At 43.3% G+C, this 16,280-nt stretch overlaps 1 protein-coding gene across 1 annotated transcript in view; it reads right to left on the bottom strand.

Moving 5' to 3' along the window:
• Positions 1–12,707, bottom strand: part of SP1 (Sp1 transcription factor) — a 47,267-nt gene extending 34,560 nt beyond the window's left edge. The window contains exons 1-3 of the mRNA XM_061206597.1: positions 12,604–12,707; positions 11,363–11,520; positions 9,532–11,047 (exon numbers count right to left, since the gene is read on the bottom strand). Coding sequence (XP_061062580.1) covers positions 9,532–11,047; positions 11,363–11,520; positions 12,604–12,610 — 1,681 coding nt within the window. The 5' untranslated portion in view covers positions 12,611–12,707. The remainder of the gene's footprint in view (positions 1–9,531; positions 11,048–11,362; positions 11,521–12,603) is intronic.
• Between the last annotated feature and the right edge of the window lie 3,573 nt (positions 12,708–16,280).

A 16,280-nucleotide genomic window follows, 5' to 3' on the forward strand; every position in this document is an offset into this window, starting at 1 on the left:
GCTGGGAATAGAAATGGGGGTGGTGTGGAGGTGGTATAAGAAAACAGGAGACATGACACAATATGACTCACTTATAAACAGAACCATTCACGTGCAGCAGTAGCTTTCATTTTCAGCCTCCATTTCAGGTTTCAGAAGGCAACTGCATGGGCCTGATGGTGGTTTTGAACCAGAATTAGAAAAGCCTCAGAACTTGACTTCTGAACAGAAGCTCATGTTTTCCAAACATAACCTTTATATTTTTGTTTCCTCTAGGTACAATATTGTAGAGCATGCTGAGCACAATGCCAGGTATCTCCAAACCATCCGCTACTGTGGTCCTGGGATACCTTGCTTTTATGAGGGGGTCTTCAGATGATGCAACATTAGTAGTCCTTCAGTAACATTCTCATTAAGAGAATCATTCTGGACAATACTATCTATAATACTGAGCCTTTATGGAGCTAAACAAAATGAAAAGTTTGTTGTAAGTTTGATCCTTAGCTTTTTGGAAAGGGACAAATTTCTTGGGTGGTACCACTTTTAAACAGCATCAAACTCCTTTGCAAGCAAAGCAATGATTAAAACCAAACAGTCCATGGAGTAAAAATTTTCAATACTAAGAAAGAAGTACGGGAAATGAAAGTGCCTATTTCATCTAACCCCTCTTACATGTACCTATTTCTTAAAGTTTAAATGCCTATTTCTTAAATTTTTATGGTAAAACCCATCTAGATAATGTAATATGATAATATTTTATAATGTCTCCATTCTGGTTATTGCAATAAAATTTTAAGACTTAAGTCAATTATTCATCAGAATGTTTTCAGGAATAAATCAAAGAACCATCAGTAATTTAAGTCTGGATGCATCTGAATTTCACATTTCAGTTAAAAATAGTACAACGTGGGGACTTCCCTGGTGGCGCAGTGGTTGAGAATCCACCTGCCAATGCAGGGGACACAGGTTCAAGCCCTGGTCCAGGAAGATCCCACATGCCGCAGAGCAACTAAGTCAATGCGCCACAACTACCGAGCCTGCGCTCTAGAGCCTGCGTGCCACAACTACTGAAGCTCACGTGCCTAAAGCCCGTGCTCCGCAACAAGAGAAGCCACCACAATGAGACGCCTGCGCACCTCAACGAAGAGTAGCCCCCGCTCGGGCAACTAGAGAAAGCTCGCGTGTAGCAGCGAAGACCCAACACGGCCAAAAATAATAAATAAATAAAATAAATATAAAAAAGAAATGCATAATAAAAGACCCTTCACAATCCGGCCCCAATTTCCCTTTAAAAAAGAAAAAAACAACATCGTACCTGCTGTATTAAAAAAATAATAAAATTAGGACTTCCCTGGTGGCACAGTGGTTAAGAATCCACCCGCCAATGCAGGGGACATGGGTTCGATCCCTGGTCTGGGAAGATCCCACATGCCACAGAACAACTAAACCCGTGCGCCACAACTATTGAGCCTGTGCTCTAGAGCCCGCGAGCCACAACTACTAAGCCCGCGCACCTAGAGCCTGTGCTCCGCAACAAGAGAAGCCACTGCAATGAGAAGCTTGCGCACTGCAATGAAGAGTAGCTCCAGCTCGCCACAACTAGAGAAAGCCCGCGCGCAGCAACAGACCCAATGCAGCCAAAAATAAATAAAATAAATTTATTAAAATAATAAAATTAAATTTAAAAAAAAAACATTGTATATCATGACAATTTTTTTTCCTTTTTTTTTTGCCGTGCCGCACAGCTTGTGGGATATTAGTTCCCCGACCAGGAATCAAACCAGGGCCCCCTGCAGTGGAAGCTTGGAGTCCTAACCACTGGACCGCCAGGGAATTCCCTATCATTAACAATTCTTCATGTGCAATCCTAAACGGTAATAATTCCTGTCTCAAATCTCAATCCTTGAGCTCCATTTTAAGCATCTTACATTACAAATATCCATATTTAAATAATGTAAAAGCAGCTGGATATCAGCTATAGTGTATTAATGATCTTGCTCCATTAGATTAGGAAATCTGGAAATAATCTTACAGGAAATCTGGAAATAATCTTATCTGGAAATAATCTTATAATCAGACAAAAAAGCTTAAAATGTAGTTCTAACTGAAAACATAGTATGGAAATGTAGTTTTTTTAAATCTTTGTTTATAGAAGCTAAAAGCAAAGCTACAAAATATATTTCCTCAAAAAATTAAAAACAGAATTACTTGGGAGTTCCCTGACGTTCCACTGGTTAGGACTTGGCGCTTTCACTGCCGGGGCCCAGGTTCAATCACTGGTCGCGGAACTGAGATCCCCGCAAGCCGCATGGCACGGCCAGAAATATATAAATAAATGAAAAAATTAAAAATTAAAAAAAATAGAATTACCATATGATCCAGCAATCCTACTTCTGGGTATATATCCAAAAGAACTGAAAGCAGGATCTCAAAGAGATATTTGCACACCCAAGTTCACAGCCACACTATTCACAATTGCCAAGAGGTCGAAGAAAGCCAAATGGCCATCACAGATGAACGGATAAAGAAAATGTAGTATATACATACAATGGAATATTATTCAGCATTAAAAAGGAGGGAAATCCTGTCACATGCTACAATATGGATGAGCTTACAAGACATTATGCTAGATGAAATAAGCTTGTTGCAAAAAGACAAATACCCTATGATTCCACTTACATGAGATATCTAAAGTAGTCAAATTCATAGAAATACAAAGTAGAATAATGGCTGCAAGGCGCTGGGAAGAGGGGGAAATAGGATTTTAATAGGTATAGATAGTGTTTCAGTTTTGTAAGATGAAAAAGTTTTGGAGATCTGTTGCATAACAATGTGAATATACTTAATATCACTGACCTGTACACTTAAAAATGGTTAAGATGGTACATTTTATGTTATGTGGTTTTTACCACAATTAAAAATAATTATTTAAAAATATCTATATTACTTTTCATATTCTTTTGTTTTAATCAATTTTTTCTAAAACTACGTAAATGCTAGGGATTTAACAGCAACCAAGCAAAAATATCATTAAGTACATCACAATATATATACAAATCTGTTCCCTCTTTCCATGCATCTTTTACAAACTTGAGCCAAAATTATAAGTAAAAGTAAAAACAATTAAGTACTAAAGGACATGACAGCCTTTTTATTTATTTATTTTTTTAAATAAATTTATTTATTTTATTTTTGGCTGCGTTGGGTCTTTGTTGCTGTGCATGGGCTTTTCTCTAGTTGCGGTGAGCGGGGGCTACTCTTCATTGCGGTGGCTTCTCTTGTTGCGGAGCACGGGCTCTAGGCATGCGGGCTCAGTAGTTGTGTCTCGCGGGCTCTAGAGCGCAGGCTCAGTAGTTGTGGCACACAGGCTTAGTTGCTCTGCGGCATGTGGGATCTTCCCGGACCAGGGCTCGAACCCGTGTCCCCTGCACTGGCAGGTGGATTCTTAACCACTGCGCCACCAGGGAAGTCCATGACAGCATTTTTAATTAAAAATAAATAACCTGACAATATATAACACAGTACAACGAGACTATAATATAAATCCAAAATACTGTGGGACCCTATTATTTAATATATTTTGGTGCAACTCTCAGGATTAGTTGTGTGAAAACTGGTTCCCCCCTCTCCGAAATGCACTAAGTGTAGGTAACTATAACGCAACAGCAACTGGAGCTCCAAGAAGGCACGGGAACATATCTGTTTCAATGAATTCCAAGAGCCTAACACATCTGACACCAATAAATGCTCAATAAATTTTGCTAAACTTTGGACTTCCCTGGTGGCGCAGTGGTTAAGAATCCACCTGCCAATGCAGGGGACACGGGTTCGAGCCCTGGTCCGGGAAGATCCCACATGCCGCAGAGCAACTAAGCCTGTGTGCCACAACTACTGAGCCTGCGCTCTAGAGGCCACGAGCCACAACTACTGAAGCCCGCGCGCCTAGAGCCCATGCTCTGCAACAAGAGAAGCCACTGCAATGAGAAGCACACGCACCACAACAAAGAGTAGCTCCCGCTCACCGTAACTAGAGAAAGCCCGCACGCAGCAACAAAGACCCAACGCAGCCAAAAATAAACAAATTTATTTTAAAAAAAGAGAGAGTAGTAGTGTAGTGGAAAGGATACTCATCTGAAGTCAGAAGACCTCTATCACTCTGTAAATTTTGTCAGTGACCTTTGGCAAGTCACTGAATCTTTCTACACCTTAGGTTTCCAAAAGGAGGGTACTGGAGGGACTTCCTTGGTGGCACAGTGGATAAGACTCCATGCTCCCAATGCAGGGGGCCCAGGCTCGATCCCTGGTCAGGGAACTAGATCCCACATGCATGCCGCAACTAAGGAGCCCACGAACTGCAGCTAAGGAGCCCACCTCCTGCAACTAAGACCCAGCAAAACCAAATAAATATATTAAAAAAAAAGGAGGGGATCCTCACCCCCCTTCTAAGCAATCCAAACAGGGTCAAGTTAATGAAGAACATATGGAATAATCTGAAAAGATCTATCTCAATAGCATTTAACCTTACTTAGATTATTTGCAGCAAATATTTGATTTCCTATGAAAACCGTTTAAAACTTTTTTTTCAGAGATGTAGATTTTTTGTTTTGTTTTTGTTTTGTTTTGGCCTCACCGCGCGGCTTGCAGGATCTCAGTTCCCTGACCAGAGACTGAACCCAGGTCCATAGCAGTGAAAAGAGCCAAGTCCTAACCACTGGACCACCAGGGAATTCCTTCAGAGATGTAGATTTTTAACTGAGTTCTCTCATCTTGTAAAAGGCAAGTCTTTGTCTTGACCTGGGTATTTTATATTTTAACCCCTTCTTTGAAATCATTAAATTATTATTTATTTTGCACATAGATATAGGGTGAGAAGGATTCATAGTAAATTAGACAGGCACGCCCAACTTGTCAAACAAGTTATACTACGCAGTTTCCATAAGCCACTCAGAGTTTAAAACACACTGGAGTGAGGGACTTCCCTGGTGGTCCAGTGGTTAAGACTCCACGCTCCCAGTGCAGGCGGCCCAAGTTCGATCCCTGGTCAGGGAACTAGATCCCGCATACATGCTGCAACTAAAGATCCTGCACACCACAAGAGAGATCCCACGTGCCGCAACTAAGACCTGGAGCAGCCAAATAAATAAATGAATATTTTTAAAATAAATAAATAATTAAAATTAAAAACACTGGAATGAAAAGTATAAATTCAAATTACAGCCCAGATTTGCAACCAACTCTGAAGAAAAAAACTTTCTTCAGAAACTTTTTCAGGGTCTTTTACGGGGCCCAATTCTTAAAACCTAGAATAGTATTAACAATGTAATCATAGTGTGGCATATACCTTTTAAATAATGCTTCAGAACACCAGGGCCTGTATAATAATGCTAAATGTTAGAGAAAGGGATAGTACTATTGTGATATCCCTTCTGTATGAAATATGAAAAATATGCCTGGTTTTCAATTAAACAGCAAATTGAAAAATTTCAACTAATTATTATCTATTAATGTTTGCAGACACCCAATCAGAAACTTACAAAGCGTTATGTAACAAAGCTTTTCTACAGATTTTCATCTTACATTTAAAACATTTTCAAGGAGGGAAAACAAAACAATCAGAAGCAAGGAATGAGCAGAACTAAATTTTTAGTGCAACATTTATATGCTACTTTACAAAGTAGAACAATTAAAGGGAAAGGGAGATATGAGAACAGATAACTAAATTTTTCTGAAACACTAGGCACCCTTGTGCTCGTTATTTAATTAAGAACTAAAATGGCCACATTACACAATGCAACGGGATTTAACAATGACGTCATTGACAGAAAGCCACTGGAATGAATAAATAGGAGCAATTGAAAAGGTCTCAAGACTGCCTTCTCAGTCTTTTCAAATCAATCAAGGCACCTAGGTTTTAAAGGAGACCTTTTCTACTTAAACTGAACTTGTTTAAAAAGCACTTAAAAAATCACACTAAGAATCAAATATAATATTATGTACAACAAATGATGCAGAAACATTTTATATTTGATAAAAGTGTATTATTTTAAAATAGAAAATTCTCTTGTATAACCTTTTGCACTAGAATGTTAATTTTGAACACATTTAAATCATCTAAACCTACTTATCACTAATGTTCAAATGAACTAGTCTAAAATACAACTCTCTTAACAAATTAGGTCTCAGCAATCTGACCCCAAGTTTAGCGACACTTGGCAAACCAACTCTGGTATCGCATTCAACTTAACTTCTAAGAGGAGACATTTTCCTGACCCCGATAAAACTGAGCAGATGTGAAATCTTTATTTTTAGTGCCTGAAATTTGCTTCTTGAGTGAATTATAGCCATCAAGGAAATGTGCTCTATTCTCTTGCCAAAGCCCACCCCTGCACTCTTTATTAGGCAGAACTCCCACAAAGTCATCCAAACTAAGTCTTTCAAAACCAGGCCCCTCCTCAACCTGGGGGAAGAGTTTTCTGGATTTAGCAGTGGCTGAGAAAAAATCTGAAGCTTTAAGCTTAAAAAAAAACACACACACAAAAAAACCAAGATCTATGAGCGTATGACTACAAAATGAAAGGAAAAAGGGTGCTGATAAAGGAGAAAGGGTGTTGATTAAAAAAAAAAAAAAAAAAAAGCTTCTAACTTAAAAAACAACAAAAACTAAGAGCCCATAGATCATTTCAGTGTCTGGAAACTAAACTCAGTTTACTGGGTGGTCGCTTCTTCACTACCACCCACCAGGGGCAGAGCTGTGAAAAACAGGAATACAGAGACGGCGGGCTTATTTGGTTCTAAGTTTGTGCCTTTGCCTGTATATTCAAGCAAACAAACACAGTGAAAGTCAAAATGAGAGCTTAGAAGATTTTTAAACGTTACTTTTTAAAAATAATAAATGTGGGAATTCCCTGGCGGTCCAGTGGTTGGGACTCCTCGCCTCCACTGCCGGGGGCGGGGGCGGGGGGAGGAGGGGGGATGGGTTCCTTAGATCCCTGGTCGGGTAACTAGGATCCCACAAGCCCTGCAGTGTGGCCAAAAAAAAAAAAAAAAAGTAAAGTAAACATACTAAGCTGCAGTCTTCCACAACCATGTAATAATAATGTCTCACTTTGCAGAGTGCTATCTACCTACCTCTCTGTATCTTACAACATGATTTGATATCCAAAGCTCTTTCCACTACATCATACTGCCAAGAGGTTGAGTTTTTCTAATAAAATAACTATATACCAGAAAAACCATATATCAGAAATAACTATATATGAGACACTTTATAGCAGCCACACAACAGTTAAGGAGCACTAAGCTTCCAGGAAATGACTTTATTATCTTTCATTAAGGCTGAAGTCAGATCAATTGAAGGGGAAAAAAATGTTGCACAAGTATGACTAACCAGAAAGGAAGAAATATGTATCTTCAGAAACCACTATTAATAAAGCAATCTCAACTCACACAAAATGGCCTTTCAGAGCCTCATTCTCTCCTTAGTGAATGTCAAACTGCTGCTACCTTACAAAAAGGCATGCATTTTCTAGAGCTCAGAGACCATCAATAACAGCTAGGTAGGTAGCCCTATCTTATGACATAGTAAATGGCAGACTTCCCCAGAGCATGATTTAGCAATGAAAGTGTCTCAGAACTGTTCCTTAGAGCTGAAGTTATAAACCTTTTAAAAATTGCAAGGATCCAAATTATTACTAACTAGAACAATCTCAGTTTTGCTTTCCTTTGAAGAGCAAAACTGCTGGATACAACAACCTAAGAGCAAAGAGAAAACAAACACACAAATGTAGATTACCCAGAAAGTGTCTAATTTTCCAGGCTGTTGGGTTCAGTTTTTATTAAACTTTTCCCATTTCTACTCCCATAATTTTTAGCCTATAAAACACTTGCCAGCTCTAGAGCCTTAAATTTCAAAGAAACAAAAATATCTTTTCTGAAACATTTTGAACAGTCTAAAGGATTTCTCATGTCCCAAGTTAAAACTAACAGGTAAGGAATGCCCCAAACTAGAACTAACAGCAAGTAGTCTCATCACTTAAGTGCTTCCCAGTATCTCAAAGTACTCATCTAGAAAATAAGGCAGTTGTATGAGATGATTTTCTCAGGTCCCTTCCAGCTCTAACTTTCTATTCCAAGATCTCCAATTTACTAAGAAAATTACTGTCTGTTAAGGCTCAAAATGTACTAATTTTAAACACACTACAAGACTGTAAGAAAGTAGGGAACTTGAGCAGACCTCCCCAGCACAAATTTTCCTAAACTGCAAAAGGCAGGAAATATGGTTGCCTATTTGTTATCCTCTCTTACATAAGAACCAGTCTAAACGCAATGAGAACTCTATAATAAAAGTAAACAGTTAATAAACCCACACATATTCCAAAAGAAGTAGAAGTTCGGTGGTACTAAACTATTTCCCATCATAACTTGTATATATCATGCCAGAATATAAAAATGTGTATGTATCCTAATGTGCTTTATTAAAGATTAGCTCCATCACCATGGAATTTAAAATGATAAATTCTAAATAAACTTTCACCTTTTTAAATAAATGTTTTAAATTTCAAATTAACCAATACTAGTGAACATAGTTCAAAATAAATGACTGAATAGTAGCATCAACTGATTCAACATACATTCCAATATATACCTCTTCCCTGACGACTCTTTCCCCTTCAAAGTTCTCCTTATTCCCAACTTCTCTCAGCTCCACCTCCCCAGCTCCATTCTGGGCCCCACTCCCTTTCTCGCCCCTCCCTTCTCAACCACACACTACTTTCAAAGCAGACCAGGAAGTGGCTCTCTAATCTAGGAAGTATCAGAATCACCTAGGAAGCCTAAGAAACAAAAAATAAATAAATTTTTTAAAAAAAGAATCACCTATGAAGCTTGTTAAAAATACACATAAGTACTTTCAAGGTAAGTAGGAGTTGAAAAAATTAAACCTTGCTTGCTCAGAGGGTACGCTCTTCTGGTTAACTAAAGATTAACCAGGGAACTTATTTTGTTGAAAAGTCCTTTGGAATCCATCACTTTTCCCTTGCTTACAGTTCATGAGAAGTATCTGATGATTTAATAACTGCCCTACAAATAGGTTAAGTTTATAATCAATTCCTATCCCGCAGGGGTGAGCCCTCAGGCCAAATAAAGCCCTCAAGGTAAGAATGGTTTTATATTTTTAAAGTGTTGCAAAAACCAAACAAAAAAGTACATGTAACTGAAACCACATGTGGCCCACAAGGCCTAAAATATTTACTGTCTGGCAGTTTACAGAAAAAGTTTGCCGACCCTTGTTCCGTAGCACCAAAGGCACTGAAAGTACAGAGACCCCAGGGACACTGCCCAGAAGGGCTCCTTCCTCATCAGATTAACTGAGGAAAAAAAAAAGATTCCATTAAGTCAGTTCCAAATGACTTAGAATCACTGCTATTTCTCTAATTGACTTGCCCTCAAGAAAGTGTTACCCTCAAAAGGTTCTACTCCCTTCTTTAGACTCAATAGTTTCAGCTAGGATGCTAGGTAGCTCTGGAGATAAATACAAAAGATTTCAAGCCTTACCTGAGGCATTTGCTATAGCCAAGGGCAGGCTTGGAAGCTGGTGCACCTGGATTCCTGAAGCACCCAATGCACTGAGGTTAATGGTCTGGAGGCCAGGCATGGAGGAGAGTTGAGCAGCATTCACAGTGACTGTGCCGGCAGGGATGGAGGCAGCTGAGGCAATAGGTGTAAGGGTGGTACTGCTGCTGCTGGTCTGCCCCAAGGAAACACCCTGCATTGGGGCCAAGGTGATTGTCTGGGCCTGTGGGTTCTGAACTTGGAGGTTCTGCAGCTGAAGAGTCTGCCAACTGACCTGTCCATTGGGCCCCACTGTTGGTGTCCGGATGATGATAGGGCCAGAGTTTGGAACAGCCTGAAGCTGAAGGTTCTGGAGGGTTTCCTGGGAGATAGCTTGAGTTGTAAAGGTCTGCCCTGACAGTGGGGCTGCTTGGAGGGCCTGGAGGGCCTGTCCCCCTTGAACTAGTTGAGGCTGGATGAGAATTTGTTGTTGTTGCTGCGTCTGCTGGTTTTGCTCTCCCTCTTTTTGTTGACTTGCTTGCAGTGAGCCTCCAGATGTCTGGTTCTGCTGGATGTTCAGAGCATCAGATCCCTGCAGCCCACTGACCCTCTGCGGTGTCTGGCTTTGAGAGTTGGTCCCTGCTGATCCGCTGGTGGTAAAGTTCATAATTCCCATGTTGCTGGTGGTAGTAGTTGTTGAGTAGCTATTGGCATTGGTGAAAAAGGAGCTGGAACTGGCTTGTGATGATACCAAACTGGCAGAACTGATGGCAGTCCCTGAGGTGACAGGCTGTGAGCCACTCTCCTGGGACCCAGAGCTGCTGATCGTGACTGCCTGAGAGCTAGGAGTCAAGGTAGCTGCAGAAACGCTGTTGACAGGTAGCAAGGTAATATTCCCATTCAGGGCCACTGGTACATTGGTCACATACTGAGTCTGTCCTGAGAGTACGTTATTAGCCAGGCCTTGGAGGGGGACAGCCTGCTGGAGTAGGTTTGGCATAGCAGCAATGATGTTGCCTCCACTTCCTCGATTTGTGATGATCTGTTGGTTTGCACCTGGTATGATCTGTATCTGACCTGAACCATCCTGCTGCACTTGAGCCCCAGTGGCAGCAAATTGCAGCTGTTGCCCATCAACGGTCTGGAACTGTGGGATTACTTGATACTGAATATTAGGCATCACTCCAGGCAGTCCTGTCAGGACTTGCTGGTTCTGTAGGTTGGAGGTGGCAGCCACAACATACTGCCCACCAGAGACCGTGCGATTCTTGGAAGACTCACTGCCATTGTTGCCATTGGTACTGCTGCCACTCTGTTCCTTCGAGGTAGGGGTAGCCCCAGAGGAGGAAGAGATGATCTGCCAGCCATTGGCACCCTGGGAAAGTTGTGTGGCTGTGAGGTCAAGCTCACCTGTGCCCCCTGACTGGCTTGGGCCCTGGGAGTTGTTGCTGTTTTCATTGGGTGACTCAATTCTGCTGCAAGTTGCTGCCAGCAGGGCCAAAGGGGATGGCTGGGATTCCTGGCCAAAAATAAAGGAGAGTAAAGGAGTTACTTTAGTGACACCCATCTGTCAGCCCAGGGGGTAGTACACAAAATATAAACAGCAAAACAGTGCAAAGAAGGAGAAAAAAACAAAAACAAAAAGCTGACCTATCTATATTGCTGAAATTCTCATTTTGGGGGATCTCCAAGCTACTTGTCTCTCTGTGCTTACTTCCCTATCTATAAAAGTTCAGCCCTTTCTTAAAAATTTTCCTATGAAAAGTAAGACAATCATCTACGAATATTTACATCCTCTCAACACCCTCCCCACTCTGTCCAGATCATCACTTACCTGCCCTCCTCCTCCTCCACTGCTGCTGCTACTGCCTGTGCTGCTGCTTCGAGCCTGAGAAAAGGTACCACCACCATTACCACTGCCCCCATTATTGCCACCAACTCCTTTTTCAATCTTCACCACAGCTGTCATTTCATCCATGGAGTGATCTTGGTCTAAAAAGAATTTAAAAATAACTTAAAGTTGGAGAAAGGAAAAGAGTAAAGTGAGGAAGGGTAAAGGAGGCTGTGATGAAACAGAAATGACTAACAGGAAGGTGAAAGGCGCCAGTATTAAGAAAAAAAAAAAAAAAAAAAAAAAGGATTGGGGGAGAAGGAACAGTTGTAGGACCAGTAGGATGTGAACTAGGCTAGGTGGTGCCAAAACTGGGCCTCAACCCTCCCTTGCACAAAATTAAACTCAGAAAACATTGAAAAGGTGCTTTTGATATAGGAAATGAGAAGGTCGGTGGGCATGTTGAAAGAGTTTAAAAGTATCCCGGGGAAAAAAAGGATAGGTAAGGCACAAAACAACATGTGGGTAGATGGAAAGCTTGCTAAAAGTAGGGTCAAAGGAGATAGGGAAAAAGAAAAATTCAAGTGTAAAAAGTAACAAGAGGAAAGAAAGAGAAAGGGGAAAAGAACAGATAAAAAGTTTGAGTGGGGAAACATCTGTGAATACTAGTAAGGGGCTAAAGAGGTCCAGGGGTTAGAAATCAGGCGTTTCGGGGCGGCTACAGGGCGGGCCCTAGAGGGAAAGGGCGGTTTCGGGGTGAGGGGCGTGGAAAGGGCGGGACGGTAGGGGGGAGGGGTAATTTGCGGGGGGGAGGGGTAATCTACGGCCGGGGGGTGGGGGAGGGCCTTGGGGCCGGCGGCGACCAGAGGGCGAACCAGTGAGGCGGTTAGCCCGGGCGGGGCCTGGACTGCTCGGGCCGCCCCCGCGGCTCCAGCCCCCGGCAGGAGGAGCCTCAGGCGGGCGGCCGAGTAGTGGGGGGTAAGGCCCGTCCCCCGTGGCCGGGGCGGGCAGGGGGCGGGCGAGGCCACGCTGCCCCCTCCCCCGGGGCGGGTGGCCCATCCCCCTCCTCCGCGGAGGCCCCGCCACTGCCCCTTCTCCCTCCCTTCCCTCCGCCCCGGGCGGGACCAAGGCCGCCGCCGCCGCCTCCCGCCCGTCCCCCCTACAACGGGGACCGCCCGGTCGGCCCTCGCGCGCGCCCCCTCACTCCCCTCCCACCCCTAAGCTTGGAGTGGACTCATCCTTACCGCTCATGGTGGCAGCCGAGGGACGAGCTCAAGGGGGTCCTGTCCGGGGGGGTTGGGGGGGGCCAGGAAAAACGCGGACGCTGACGAGGCAAGCGAACCCGGACCGGACAGGGAGGGGGGGGGTAAGGAGGAGGGAGCAGCGCGCCACAAGCCCGGCCTAGGCCCCGCCCCTTCGCTGCTGCCCCGCCCAATGAGGGAGGGAGAAAGGAGGGACTTGCAGAAGAAAGACCGGTAGATTGTCCAATGGTAAGACTCGCTTGCACTCTTAAGGCGTGCAAGACAAAGTTGCGTGCGAGGTGTCCGCCCAAAAAGAGCGCCCTCTCAGTTTTAAAGGCCAATGAAAGACGCAGGAAGTGAAGGTGGGCGGGAACTAAAGGTGATAGGCTTGAAGAGAAGCCAGTCAACTGCCAGGCGGGCTCCCTGAGAGGTAGGGATAGGAAGAGCTTTCGTTGGAATGACAGAACAACAACCAACCAGAACCCTGGACGTGCCTGGGCAAAGTCCTGGTGGGAGGAGGTAAGAAGTAGACAGGAATGGGATAGGATGAAACTGATCAAAACCAGTCAGAAATCAGGCGGGCAGCCAGGAAAGTTATGATTGGATTAACACTGAAAAGAGACAGGATAGGACGCAAGTTGACGTGAATAAAAGCCAATTGAACGCCGCGTGAGCTCTGAGGGCAGGAACCTGGAGTGGGCAGAGGAGAATTGGCGTCTCCCTCAGTCATTCAGTCCAATGAGGCGGCGGGGGAAGCCTGGCACCGCCTCCAACTTAACCAATGGGCGTTACTAGAGCCGGGAGGGAACAGGGCTGTGCCAGGAGGAGTCCGTCGCCATTTTGGCCCTCCTCAGGGAACGTCTTCACCGTGATTAGGTAGCAACGCTTCAGCGGAACCGTGCAGCTCGACAAGTGTCAGGGCCGAGCTACTCGGCGCGTAGGTCTGCCGTGACACCAGGGCTCGTTTGAGTCTTAATTTAACCGCTCTTAAAAGTACTTCTCAAGTCTCACTCTCCCCCGGGTGGGCGGACAGGCAAGCGGGTGCCTCTGAATGTGGTGTAAGCCCTGTAGATACACGCGCAACGAGATCTGGCGAGGGTGTTCACACATTCAGTTAATAATGTGCTGACCAATTTGCACGGTCTTTGTGACTGCAGCAAACGCCATTTTATTAAATTCCCCCCAGACAGAGGTGCTAGCTACTTAAGGCGGGTTAACTTTTCAAGAGCTTGCCTTTAAAGGCTAAAGCATGTTGGAGAACTTTCCAGAGTCAAGATTCTGTAAGCCACTTCCCCCCCCCCCGCCCCCTTTAATTGTAAATACAGTCTAAGCAAAAAGCAAGCTAGCAAGATAGAGTTCCTGCTTTTTGCAACTACAAAGGTTAAAGGAGATTTTTCCTGAGACACCTGAATTTCTGGTCTCCCATTCTGCCTCTCCTGTATCCTAGTTTTGGTGGAGGCAGCCTGGGTGGTTTGTCAATAACATGACAAGGTCATTCTCTTTCTCATTTGTATGTGATATGTTGGCACTTCATTATCTGCAATTCAGCACTTGATAGTGTCACGTTTTGAAGTCTGGATTCCCCCAAAACTGAGATCTCTTGCTGCTTTGGGCAAGGCCTGAAGGTGAAAGCCTATAGTGTTAGGTGCCTAGGTCAGCTAGGCATCTTGCATTCCTTATGTCATTCTCATAATGAAGATATTAGTATTAGAGATATTATGTATTTTATAAGTGAAGAAATTGAGGCTGGGAAGTAACTTGCCCAAGATCACAAAGCTAATGAGTTGTACTGCCAGATTCCAACCCAGAATAGTCCCACAAAAAGTCTTCTATAAATTCTTAAGTGAATAAAGCAATGCCTTGTATAACCATTTATAAAAATGGGCTTAATAAAAAAAATACTTCTTTTAATTTTTGGCCACACCCCACTGCATGTGAGATCTTAGTTCCCTGACCAGAGATCGAACATGCACGCCCTGCATTGGAAGGCGGAGTCTTAACCACTGGATGGCCAGGGAAGTCCCAAATTTATTTAGTTTTAAAAAAGCTTTTTATTGTTACCTTCTAACTCCTGAAAAAAATCCTGCCCATACTTCCAGGACGGCTCAAATGGTATCACACTCTTATAAAACATCACATTTCCATTAATAGCATCTCTCCCTAGGTCAAAGTTTCTCAAAATATAATATCAGAGTCTTTATCTGTATCCTCTGGACTGCTTTTTTAAAAAGGTGGATTCCTAGACCCCATCTCAGACCTAATAAATGAGATTCTCTGGGGTGGGTCATGAGAATATGCATTCTTAAATAGCTCTTTCAGGTGATTAGTCCCTAAATCAGAGTTTAAGAAACACTAAGGGAAGAAATTGGAGAGAAGAAACTTCCAGAAGGAAAGAAACTTCCTGGAGGGAAGAAGCTGTATTACTCATCTTTGTAAACCAAGCTCTGGAGATTCCAACAGCTGTTTAGTGTATTTAGCAAAGGACCACACCCAAACTTGCTGGGGGGGAGGGAGGAGGAACTAACACCAAAGAGCAGCCCTCTGAACGTTTCACGTGCGTTGTCTAATCCTTTCAACCAATTTAAGAAATTGTCATCCTCTTCTACAGATGAGAAACCTGAGGCTCAGATACTTCAGTTAAATTATGACTGTTTTGTTTAGTTTCAACGCTTGTGTTTTTTCCAACAATTCTAAGCTAGTCTAAGCCTGAAATGGGGACTAAGGTTTGATTTTATTCCAGGTAGTGAGAAAAAAGGCCTAAATTTAGACTCAGAAATTCAAGAGCCACCATCCTTTTCACAAGACTCTCTCCTTGCTTCTCCAGGGCAAGACAGAATTCAGATCCTGGTTAGTGAGGGATGTCCTCGACATAAGCCTGTTTATTGATAGTTCCTGAGAGCATATGGACATGATCCATCTTGTCCAATTCATCTGTGAAAACCTGAACAAATTTTCTTTTTTCTTTTTAATTAATTAATTTACTTATTTATTTTTGGCTGCATTGGGTCTTCGTTGCTGTGCGCAGGCTTTCTCTAGTTGCGGCGAGCGGGGGTTACTCTGTTGCGGTGCGTGGGCTTCTCATTGTGGTGGCTTCTCTTGTTGTGGAGCACAGGGTCTAGGCGCGCGGGCTTCAGTAGCTGTGGCTCGCAGGCTCTAGAGTGCAGGCTCAGTAGCTGTGGCGCACGGGCTTAGTTGATCCGCGGCATGTGGGATCTTCCCGGACCAGGGCTCGAACCATGTGCCCTGCGTTGGCAGGCGGATTCTTAACCACTGCGCCACCAGGAAAGTCCCCATAACTCTTATCTTTGATAAGAACGAATTCTAATGAAGTCTGTCCTACCTCCCCCAGCTATTGAACACTCACTCTGTCCACCATGCTCTTTTTACATACATCCATTAGAGGTATCTAAATATCACATCTCCTCCAATCAGACAAAGCAGTCTGAGGGCGGGGATGATACCTTTTCACTTTGTATCCTCAAGGCCTGGGATACAGTTGACACCCAGTAAATACTTGATAAATGGAAGGGGAAGCCTAGTCCCCAAAATCCTGAATAGGTCTCCAGATATTACAATGCCATGGATTGATTCTCAGCCTTTGGTTGGTTGCCTTTTACAAGTTGAAACTGATTTTGAAGCTGCTCTTTGATTCTAACAATTTCCCACTTAGCAATCTGGTA

Source organism: Eubalaena glacialis, chromosome 11 (genome assembly GCF_028564815.1).
Source record: "Eubalaena glacialis isolate mEubGla1 chromosome 11, mEubGla1.1.hap2.+ XY, whole genome shotgun sequence".
Lineage (NCBI taxonomy): Eukaryota > Metazoa > Chordata > Mammalia > Artiodactyla > Balaenidae > Eubalaena > Eubalaena glacialis.